The 12115-nt window shown below is 39.9% G+C and overlaps 1 protein-coding gene across 1 annotated transcript in view; it reads left to right on the top strand.

Annotated features, from left to right (window-relative positions):
- UBE3D (ubiquitin protein ligase E3D) overlaps positions 1 to 10097 on the top strand; it is a 101924-nt gene extending 91827 nt beyond the window's left edge. The window contains exons 10-11 of the mRNA XM_007445892.1: positions 9551 to 9689; positions 10074 to 10097. Of these exons, the coding sequence (XP_007445954.1) occupies positions 9551 to 9689; positions 10074 to 10097 (163 nt within the window). The remainder of the gene's footprint in view (positions 1 to 9550; positions 9690 to 10073) is intronic.
- Positions 10098 to 12115: the final 2018 nt, after the last annotated feature.

Genomic DNA, 12115 nt, shown 5'->3' with positions numbered 1-12115 from the left:
ACACACTACTATATACAAAATAGACAATCAACAACTGTATAGCACAGGGAACTCTACTCAGTATTCTGTAATAACCTAAATGGGAAAGGAATCGTAAAAGGAATGGATATTGGTATATGTATAACTGAGCCACTTTGCTGTACACCTGAAACTAATACAACATTGTAAATCAGCTATACCCCAATATAAAATAAAAAATAAGTAAAAAGTGATAATAATTTAACAAAAAATACTTTGGTTAAAAATGAAATATTTTTGTTATTTTAAAGTAAAGTATTAAACAAAAGCTTTTCTGGTTGGACCATCAAGAAGCATTGTGTTGCTCTCTTCCTATTTCTTAGGCTAAAAAATGCAAGCTTTCCTCATTTTAACATTCACAAATAATTTCTTATTATAGTATAAATTTGTTCGGAGGATGGCAACATTTTTCTATTCACATTGTGTTGTATTGCTGTTAAAAAAAAAAAAGACAAGTTAGCTTTTGTATCTCCCCTAATGTCAGTAAATTCAGGTGCTTAACTGCCTTTCATCATTTCCTGAGAGTAACTTGAAAACCTTTCTAGAATACTCATTTCTTGAGTATCCCACATTTAATACCCCATTCCCACCCCCACTTACACACACATTTATACAGGGATGATTACCCACATTTTCAGTGTCTTTTTCATACTTTGGTCCCAAATATTGAGAATAGCCTCTCCAAAATGAACAGAATGTAGAATAGTGAAAGCCAGTTATCAGAGATAGCTCATTTCAAGGGTATGGTGGCAAGGAAAGGGAAACTATATATTTAATAATTTAAAAAAAAATTGTGGCCTTTGGGGTTTTCAGTGAAATTGCTCTCAGGTTCCAAAAGCTTTCATTTAACAAGATCTCTTTCTGCCTTGGAAAAATTTAGTCAAACATTTCCCTCTTTGACTCAAGGTGCTCACCTAGGGGATACTTCTTAATCCATAAAACCTTTGAATAGAACTTTGGCTACTTTTATACTTGCCTGTCTCCATAATCACATCTCTTTAGGGTCTGCTAATGGGTAAATGATAGATATAAAATTTAGGAGACTCTGGCCTGACCTGGTAGATCTTATGGTTTATATTCATTTTATTAAGGTACAGAAGAATCAAATTGTTACAGGGGAATTGAATTTAAGTTGGTAGAAGTGAATTTTCTCTATGCAAGGTAACTTGGAAATTGATTCTCTGACCTTACCTGAAATGGGTGTGGCCATCTGGGCTTTCACGTTACCAGAGTTACTTTGACATGTGTAAGTTAGTGATCTTGACATTTGGATTCTCATCTCTCCTCATAGAGGGACAGAATTTTTAGTCATCAGGATGTATCTTCTGATGAATCAGAGAGAGCCACTTGTGATGTAGGGTCATGCAGTCCAGTTACTAATAGCTGGGATACCAAGACTGGCCAGGCCTGATTCATCTAAATGAGTTACACCATTGCCAGCTGCCCTCTTGTGAAGGAAGAGTGTCTGGATTTTCAAGAGAAGGCCATCTGAGTGTGGACTTAGGAAGAGTTATAAAGAGTAGCCAGGGACGCTGAAGATGACGGTATTCAGTAAAGGCAGGGGAGAGGAGGGGTGGATGGTGCAAACCACCAGGAAACACCCCTTCTGAAGCCATGGGCTGATACAGCTCGGATAGATCATCTCTCTCTTCTCTGCTGAGACCAAATGTGTTTTCACTGGGCATCTCAACACGGTCACTGCCAACCGATTTGAATTGAGAAATGAAGATAACCTGTTTGTTATACCAGGTCTAGGAAATATACCAGGTCTAGGAAATAATAAAAGAAGTCTTAATCCATTGCTTTGTACTTCATGCATCATAAGCACTTTTCCATCCACGTTGGCAAAGGACTTAAACTGTGGGACAGAGTAGGTAGTGTTGATCAATGGACGTGTTGGCTGCGGTGGCACCTGATGGGACAGGGAAGCTAGGGAGCCCCAGTGTGAGGTTTATTTATGAGAATGTCATCAGAGTGGACCTAATTTATTACATCCCAGCCTCATACATTGACTTCAGTTACTCAGGAAAGTGGCTAAAGGATTGGAAATGCATTTCTCAGTCTCCTTTTCAACTGACTTCCTCTGGTAATGGATTGAGATACAAATGTGAGCCAGGAGACTTTCTCTTTAAAATGCTTCAAAAGTTTTTTCTAACTGGTTATACTTACTAAAATATGCTAACACAAATACTATGATATATAATTAGTTGGAACTTTTAAAATATGTTATCAAATATGGTAAGTTAGAAATCAGATTTTGACCTAAAAAACAGTGGTTCTTTTGCTGAGGTCCATGAATCTTAAAAACGTTATGCTAAGTAAAAGAAGCCAGGAAAAATAAGTTCATATTGTGTGATTCCATGTATATATGAAAGGAGGGCGTGAATGGGCTTGGGGAATTCGGTGGTCTGAGAAACAATCAAAATTCTGTGCAAACTTTTCTTTGTATAAATAAACACCTTTGAGGGCTTCCACTGGTGGCGCAGTGGTTGAGAGTTCGCCTGCTGATGCAGGGGGCATGGATTCGTGCCCCTGTCCAGGAAGATCCCACGTGCCGCGGAGCGGCTGGGCCCGTGAGCCATGGACGCTGAGCCTGCGCGTCCGGAACCTGTGCTCCGCAGTGGGAGAGGCCACAACAGAGAGAGGCCCGCGTACCGCAAAAAATGAAAATAAAAATTAAACATTAAAAAACACCGTTGTAGGGAGAGACTTCATAGTTTTAATCATATTATCACGGAAACCCGTGACTTTCAAATGGTTTGGAAATCACTACTTGAAAGCCTTTTAAAAAATGAATTTGTATCCTTTGTCCTCCTTTTATAAATATGTAGTAGTTCTTTCTATCACAATGGTTTCTGCCCTCTGCCTGTGATTTTTAAAGATTTTTGTTTATTAACAATACCATTAAAAAAAAATAAATCCCTTATGGCTTATGGAAAGATTTCCATAAAGAATCTTTCTGGAAAGATTCTTTTTTATAGATTTGTTTTTTACACTTATGCCATTAACACATCTTGACTTTAATTTTGAATATGGTATAAGTTTTTAAATTTGTTTTCTTCCAAATATCCTTTTGTATACTTGACATTTTCTACACCAAAAAGTTTTAAAAAATCTGAAGGACTAACTGGCCTCTTTAGATGGACTTCTTTAAATTATGACATCTCTAATGATATTACTTCTATTTATGAAGTTTCTGGCAGGCATGTTCGTAGGGTCAGTTCTCTTCTTTAGTGATAAGGATAATGCCAGTCCGATGTTCTCAACAACTGGTATCTTGCAATATTACAGTCATTTACAAAAAGCAAAATCTCTTATTATTTTTTGGCATGAATTAATACACTTAATTTTGAGATTGCCTTGTTGGTATCTTATTTAAGCAGAACCATTTTCCTGGTGCTTTCTGATACATGGGAGAGAGAAAGAAGTTTATATCTCTCTCTTGATAAGCCTATAGGTCTTAGGAGCAAAGTTTGAAAGCCATAGCTTTCAGGAATTGTGTACCAAAATCTCTTCTCTCAAGAGCCCTTTAATTCAAAGAGAGTTGAAGAACTGTTTTGACATTTGTGATCTAAAAAGCTCATTTTTTTCCTGTGATTTTCAAAGAAAACACTGTAATTTTAAAGAAATACTGTTTATCACTTAATGGACCTTATTTTGAAATTTATAAGCAGTAGTTGGTATGTGCATTTTTCAAGTTCTATTTTTATGAATTAGTACTTTTTAAATATTTAAATATGATGGAGTTAATACAGCTTATCATAACAGATATGCCAGTACATTTAGTTGTTGCAGAATTTTGTGTTCTTGACAATATAAGAATTTAAAACATTTTGACTCTTTGTCCAAATTATGTGTTAAATGGTTGTATGTTTTTAATGATTCTAGCATTAAGTTTTGGTCATTTGCCTGATTTGGTATTTTGACAGCTTACATTAATGAGGTTATCATTGTTAAAGCTTTGAAATTGAATTTTAATAATCTACAGGTATAAACAATATTATATTTCAACATCATTAATAAAGCCTGTTTGCTTTTTTAGGTCTTTCTAGGACTCAAGTGTCCAAGTCAACTACTAAAATATGAGAAACATGAGATTTAAGTTAAATATTTTCAAATTGAGCTGTTTTATAGCGTATTACAGTGTGTTGGACTCTTTTGATATAATTGTAATTTTTGGCAGAGGTGTTATATGATCTTTATTTGTTGTTTTTGCCTTTGTTACATTAAATGACCTCTATGTTTCCTAGAAGACTGTATCACCTTTCTATTTTCTTAGGTTCTTTTCTTAATATTGATTGGTGTTTGATTCATTCTCAGTTTCACTACTTTTGTTAGAAGTGATGGAAAATGACTTTTTTTTCCTTCTCATTGCCTCTTTAAAAATAGATAGGCCATAGCTGCTTCTCTAGGGAATTTTGTCAAGGCAGAAGTTTAGAAATAAAGATGGTGTGTCCTCTGCTCACATTTGGTCTCTTAGACTAAGGTCACCTGGCTGACAGCTCTGGTCTCCTAGGAAGGCTTTTCCTCTCCCAGTGCTTTAAAAATCACAGAAATAGGTTTCAATTGATATTTAGTTCATTATTCTGTTTGAAGTATCTTGTTGATTTTATAGGTCTAATGTGATTTAGGTCTATGATGTCTTTGTAGGAAATATCAGAAATAATCCAGATTCTGGATTATGAGAATCCTATTTCTTTTTTTTTTTTTTTTGCGATATGTGGGCCTCTCACTGTCGTGGCCTTTCCCGTTGCCGGACGCACAAGCTCAGCGGCCACGGCTCACAGGCCCAGCCGCTACGCGGCTCACGGGCCCAGCCGCTACGCGGCATGTGGGATCCTCCCAGACCGGGGCACGAACCCGTATCCCCTGCATCGGCAGGCGGACTCCCAACCACTGCGCCACCAGGGAGGCCCATATGAGAATCCTATTTCTTAAAATGTTTATATCATTAACAGAAATTTGTATTGATATTTGAGCTATGGGTGGATAGTCTCAAGTATCAGCTCTGGCTTAAACAACACATGCCCTAAATAATACATAATGAGTTTGGTATTTATATTAAGATAAACTGAATTTTCTCCCTCTTTCCTTCCTGTTCTCATTTCTTTCTTCCTAAATTAAAAAAAAAAAAAATTAAAAACATTAACTGAAGTTTTGGGGAAAACCTGCCCATAGCTCTAGCTTTCCAAAACAGCTATTTTCATTTTTCATGTATTACTTTCTCTCTTTCTCCACAGATATGGATGTTTCATGTGATTAAAGTAATGTTTTATGCAATTAAAATTGTAAAGAAAATTTATAAATCTTAGCACTAAAAAAATAAGTCCTGGGCAAATGAAATGTGTACTGAGAAAAAAAAAAAAAAAAAAGGATAGGATGAATATTAGGATTTGAGAGCCATATTAGGTCCAGCTGGATTGTCTGATGTCAAAAATAAGGCTGTTCAGGGCTTCCCTGGTGTCGCAGTGGTTGAGAGTCCGCCTGCTGATGCAGGGGACACGGGTTCGTGCCCCGGTCCGGGAAGATCCCACATGCTGCGGAGCGGCTGGGCCCGTGAGCCATGGCCGCTGAGCCTGTGCGTCCAGAGCCTGTGTTCCGCAACGGGAGAGGCCACAGCAGTGAGAGGCCCGCATACCGCAAATAAAAATAAAAAATAAGGCTGTTCAAAGTATTAAAACATGACATGTTCTGAGATATCTAAAATTTATCCCAAAGAGGACTCAGGAGATAGGATTTAGATCAGAGTAAGTAAAATTTTCTTCTCTCATTACAAAACTTGATAAATATTAGATATATCTGCTTTCAAACTCTAATAATAAAATTCATGTAAAGCAAAAAAATAAATAAAATTTATCCCATTATTTGCCCTTGGGCTTCTCTATTTTTTTGGATAAAATTTATTTAAAAACATCTACTATGCTTTTGCTCTGTTTATGATATAGCAAGAAAAGAATGAGATTTAGATGGAGAGGAACATGCTTGAGTTTCTTCTCCATCACTTACTATGTGATCAGTACAACGTTCTTCACCTTTCTGAGCTTCAGTAGAGATAAAAATTGTTAAATCACAGAATACTTTAAGATTGGATTGAAAATGCTAGTTTTGGATTTACATGCCATACACATACTTATAGTTACAGAGAAACATGACTAATTAACATGTATAACTAATAATTGTATTTTTTCTTTGTGACTATGGTTATCATTTGTGGAATGAATGTCCTTTTTATGTAAATGTTGGTGGTTTGATACATTGGTTAGGTTATGTATAAACTCCAAGATCTTATGAGGAAACTTGGCTTATCCAAGATCACTTGCTGGTGAGTGACAAGGCAGTGCTAATGTATGTTATTTTCTATTTGAGTGTCCTTTTTGATAGGTCACACCATAGCCACTTAGCAGCATGTTGATACCTTTAAACAGCATTTAAACATTCCTTTGTCTGTACCACAGATCACATCAACATCATAACATTAACTTGTTTCTGATTATAAAAAATAACACTTGGAAAATAAGAAAGAAGAAAATGTAAGAAACAGGTTATTATATTCCTCTCGTGGAAATAACCGTTTACATTTGTGTTGCCTCCTAAGTTTTTTTCTCACTGTAGAGCTATTTTCGCTTACTGTTACATAGGTGTATTTTCCCATGTCCATCTTACCACCTTTCTTATTCAAGTTTTAGAATATATATATGTAATAAAGTAGCAGCTTAGAAAGGATAAAATAATTTCCTACAGAAAAATGAAGATACTCTTAACTCTATCTTTTACGAGCTAAAGAGTTAAAATGCAGAAGAAACAGGCATTGGCAGATTCCTTTACTAAGGTCCTACTTGTGGTTTGTTTGGAGAGGATAATGCTACTTACGATGTCTTCAGAGATCAGTGTGGTACGATGGGGAGAGAGCAAGGCTTTGAATTCGGGCTCGCTTGAGTGAATCCTGGCCCCATCACCCACCAGCTGCGTGATGCTGGACCATCACTTAAACTCTCTGACCTCTGGTTTCCTCAACTTCAAAATGGGATGAACATGCCTGCCTTTCAGGGCTGCTATAGGATTAGACACAACAACCGTCAATAGAGTGCCTGGCCCGCCATCTGGATGAGATGATAGTCAGAAGCAACCTAAGGCCTGAGACTTGTCAAATTTAAGCATTCAATATGGAGAGCATGTTATAGCCATAAGCCAAGATATAACTCTGTTCTGAAACGATTTATTTGTATAATTCACCATTTCCTCTTTCTCTTGCAAATATGATTACTTCCAAAAGAGAAGAAAATGATGAAAAGTGAAAGTGGCTTCAGTTGATCTCTGATTGGCAGGACCCTTCACTATGAGCTGCAGCAGCCCCGGTCCAGGTTGCGGTGTTCCCTTTGTCTTGGGGGACACCCTTGCTGACGGTCCGTGGCATGATGAGCCAGGGTTAGGTTTGGGGGTTTCACAGATGAGTCCCCAAGGATTCACGCTCCAGGCCTCCTCTTGTTGAGGCAAGAGATCCAATTCAGAAAAAGCAAATACCTTTTCAAGACACTGAAAATAATTTCAGAATGAAAATAGCTTTAGTCAGCCCTATTGTGGGTGATAGGGCAGGCGGTATCAATTCTGAAAACTTAAGTTGTTGATTGAACATACAATAAAAGTGAAAAATCACTATTGCTTTTAGCCACTAAGAAAGTCAATACCTGGGTGTATTTGAGGAACAACAACACCAACCTTATCTTTATTTCCACACTAGCTGTAGAGTTAGAGGAATCCACAGGCCTGCCATGGTTGCTCATGTCTCATCTAGGATGAGTCAGAGATGCAGACACAGCCCAGATAAGAATGCAAGGAGGGTGGTGGTTAAGGATTGTAATAGCTACAAGTACGGTATTAAGCCGGTAGTTAATTCTCATAAGGGAAACAGGAGGATGTCTCTAAGAACTGTTACCTAAGTGGTCCTTGCAGGATGAACAGAAGTTCACCAGTAAGGATAACAGCCTTCTAGGCCCAGAAGACTGTATGAGCAAGACACAGCATGTGTAGTATATTGCAGTTCGGGGAATGGAAAGTAACCATGTGGTTGTGGGTCCTAAGGAAGGGGGAGGGGAGGATGAGCTTGAAGCCACCGCGCTAGTGCGACACTTGACTTTTACCAAAGACAGCAAGATTTTTACTTCCATGCCAGTGAAATGTTGGGAATGTTATATACTTGGTAAAAGCAGAAAGAATAACTTAGCCAATCAATAGAAAAGAGTAATTTTTTAAAACACAGAAAAACATTCAGCTGTGCACCTGCTGAAATAGACCATTTTTTTAGGAAAGTGGACAGTGTCCTATCTCAGTCCAGCTAGTGGGCAAATGCTGCAGAGTTAACTCCCCACCACACATCAGAGATGTATCAGCCTAGGTAACCTGGTGGACCACACCGCTAAAGCATCTGCTATGGCTCGTCATAGAAAGTGTTAAATCCCTTATGCCCTCAACCACTGATGCTCTCTCAACTTGCAGAAGTCACCACTGATTCGGTTAAAGGTACCTTTACAGAGAGAGGTTTAAGGAGAGGCAAACGTGTATTTTTAAGAGAAAAAATATATTTAAAAAACACATATATTACTCTTTCAAACTTAGGACAGTGATAAGAGACACTTTGGTAGGGGCACAGGCAGGAAGTACTCAAGTAAATGGAAGAGTTGATAGCGTAAGACCCGTGCTCTTCTCAGTACGTTGTATTCTCCTAATGCTTTCTTGATTTTTCCCTTTACTTTAAGCACTAGAGGGGAAGTCAGGAAACCAGGATTCAGAGCCAGCCACAGCGTTTTCTAAACATCTGCCTCATCTCAGACAGGTCTCTTTACTTTCCTAGCCCTCCATTCCCTCATGTCCCTGGTGAGAGGATTTTCGAGTAGGTCCCACAGGAAGTAACAGAGCTGCTTCACTGGCCTCTCTGGAAGATGACGGGGGTCTCCCGCCAACCCTTCCTTTCCAAGAGAGCGGCTTCACTCTCGTTTGTATTATGAACAGGGGCTTTTATAAGGATTATTGATAAAAGGATTCTATCACTTTTTAGAAGTCTGGAAAAAAAAAAAAACAGAATCAGGTATTTCATGGGGCATATCCAGGTCAGAAAGAATTTCCACATCTGGAGAATGGGATAACAGTAGTTCCATTTCATAGCTATCTGGGGGTTGAACAAGATTACTACATGTGGAACAGGGCGTAGAACAAAGGAAGCGTTTGATGTGTTAGCTATTAACCCCCCACCCCAACAGGTCCCTCACAAATGAGACTGCATTTTATACAACTCTTAAACTTGGAGTATGAGCTGTTGGCCTGAAAAAAATTGCCTAATCCCTCTGTTTTCTATCAAAAAACACTCTAAAAATGTCTTGTACATGTTCTCTGTGAATTTTTAGTATAACCGTTTTATTTCTATTTCTTGTACATCACTCTTTCTCTCCCACAACCAAAAGTTTTCTCCTCACATCAGATTTTTGAAATACGTCTGACCGGATGCAATGATGAAGTTGCACATATTGGTGTGTTTCAGGCTCACCAGCGCATGGGAAAGTGACGTCAGTGTCCACTGCCTCACCCTGCCCTCTGCAACCTGCTTGGAGCTGCTGTTGATATTGTCAAGGAGCAATGCCACGTTGCCTCCCTCCCTCCGCTGCATGAATTCTTTCCAGGTAAGGCATGGCTCCTTTACCACGGCGTGATTTCTCAGTTTGACTTGTTATCGTTTTTTAAGGATCCTGTCTTTAACAGGCGCTAGCCCACGGAAACCCACATTTTCACAGGATAGTAATAACGAGCACAACGCGTGTATTGCCTTGTTCTGTCTCTTTCTAAATGGAGCCTCAGAACTGATTAGATAATTGTCTAGTAGTGGCCGAACCCATGTCTCTCTAACCCGGGGTTTGTTCTCTTCATCTCCGTCTTTCCCGTCTCTGAGAGAAGAGGCGGGAACGTTCGGCAAAGACACTTGTGAATGCCACTTCCCTTTTCCCAGCTTTGCCCTAGAACAAGGATTTTCGGCCATCATTAGTATCTTTGCTGCTTTTATCTTGCAGTCAGATTGCCGAATGCAGGTTTAACAGTGGCTGCATCCTCCCCGCACTCTCGGCACCTTTTCCCTCTCTCCCTACTCCCTCCCTTCTCTGGGTATTTATCTGTGCTCCTGGTCAGAGCCTTACAGAACAGAACAACACATGTGGACTGACCAGCAGGAAGACACCTTCCCTGGTAGGCAGCTAGTTGTCACCAAGGTGGCATATGAGAATTCACATGTTGTCTGGTCACTTCACTTGTGACCATATAGCTACTGAATGTTATTGAACTTATCTGTGACTCTCAGCATTGGAAAAATATTCCCAAGCCCTCTGAGCCTGTTGAGCAGGCCATGTGCATTGCTGAGAAATGACTGAACGTGGGTGGCTTGTTTCTACTTCTGAAGGGTTGCTGATGTGTCCTAAGATAACTTCAGAATTGGTGGATATTGCTCGGTGCATCTCTGTGGTAAAACAAGACGTGGATTTTCCTATGAAATATAGCTCAGGAATTTGGTAAAAAGAAGAATAATAATAGCTGCTCCATACTAATTTGCATCCGTATTCTGCTGGTACTCTGTTACCTTGATTGTCTCTGTGATTTTCTTCCTGATACACACATTTCGGACTTTGGCTGTGTCATACCTGTTTGAATTTATCATTACTCGATGATCAGCTTGAAGGTCCTAGATTCAAGGACCAGAGAGAACACCTTCCCATTTTGTAGGAGAGGAAACTGAGACCCAGAGAGATGGAGTCAGTTGGCCAGGGAGTAGCCAGCATGTTAGAGACAGAGCTGGACTCGCCAGGCTTACGCTGGGTAACAGCTTCTGCTACCCAAATTCAGTGCTCGCCGAAGCCCCAGGAGGTGGACGGGGTGTGAGTGATCATATCTGCCTTGGAATGTCCACAACACTCCCTTATTATGTGATTATTGTAATTATTTGTCTACTGACCTGAACTGGAACTGATTTAAAATTCTGTGTATCAATCCATATGTCTTCTAAGTTTTGCTCTTTGGATTGAACATTGAATAACACAAAAGTTCACCCACAAACTTTTATGGGAGATGCGACAAACTTAACAGTGGGGGAGCGAGGGTGGAAGACAATTATTTTTTATTTCACTCCCTTCTACACTGTTGGAAGTTTTTATATGATGGATGAGTGAAGAGCAAAAGAGATGACTCGGACTTGGAGGATTTTACAGCCTATTGGGGGAGATAGAACTGTCATCCATGGGTGATATAAATCTAGAGTCATTTTATTACAAGGTAGCCTCTGCGCAAGTCTTAAAGAGATTAAAGGTAAAAGAGTAATCTAGGTCAGGCGTGGGGGATTTGAGAGGAGGCCCAATCTGTATTTCTTCTCCAGGAGACGGAGGAAAACCAGCTCCTTCAAGGCACTCACCTCGAGCACACATACGCACACAGGCACGAAAGCGTGGCCCGCCCCGCGTGCCATCCGTGTTCATTCCCGGCACCTGTCATCACAGGGTCTCTCTCACCGTCAGGATGTTAATTGCTGACTGTCCCTCTCTATTAGTGACTGCTTCTGCTTTCAGTGCATTTGCTGAACATGATTGTCAGGGGCACACACACTTTTCCCAGTTTCAAAGGTACAGAGAAACTGGGTGCGGGTTCACAAACAGTGTCTGCTAAAGAGATCTTGTCCCCTCCGTTACCCCTGGAAAGATGCATTCTTATCAAGGACACACCAGAAATTGACTTCCCCATGCAGGTCTTCACTCCAAGATAAAGGATCAGTGAACAGGGGAGGATGTCTGTCAGGATTAGAAAGAGATGCTCTGCTTTTTCTTCGGAACACCTGCCTCATCAGTTATTACAATGGCAAGGAACTGGGCTGCTAACGTTGCCCGTGTTGGGGATTTATTTCTTCAAGTGGAAACTCACTTTAGTGCGCGTTTTGTTTTGTTTGTTTGTTTGTTTTTACAAAGAGCTGTGTTGGGGCTTCCCTGGTGGCGCAGCGGTTGAGAGTACGCCTGCCGATGCAGGGGACACAGGTTCGTGCCCCGGTCCGGGAGGATCCCACATGCCGCGGAGCGGC

The sequence above is a fragment of the Lipotes vexillifer genome, unplaced genomic scaffold (assembly GCF_000442215.2).
Source record: "Lipotes vexillifer unplaced genomic scaffold, Lipotes_vexillifer_v1.1 scaffold413, whole genome shotgun sequence".
In the NCBI taxonomy this organism is placed as follows: Eukaryota; Metazoa; Chordata; class Mammalia; order Artiodactyla; family Lipotidae; genus Lipotes; species Lipotes vexillifer.
Note: the sequence above shows the minus strand (reverse complement) of the source record. Positions and strands in the feature narration are given on the sequence as shown.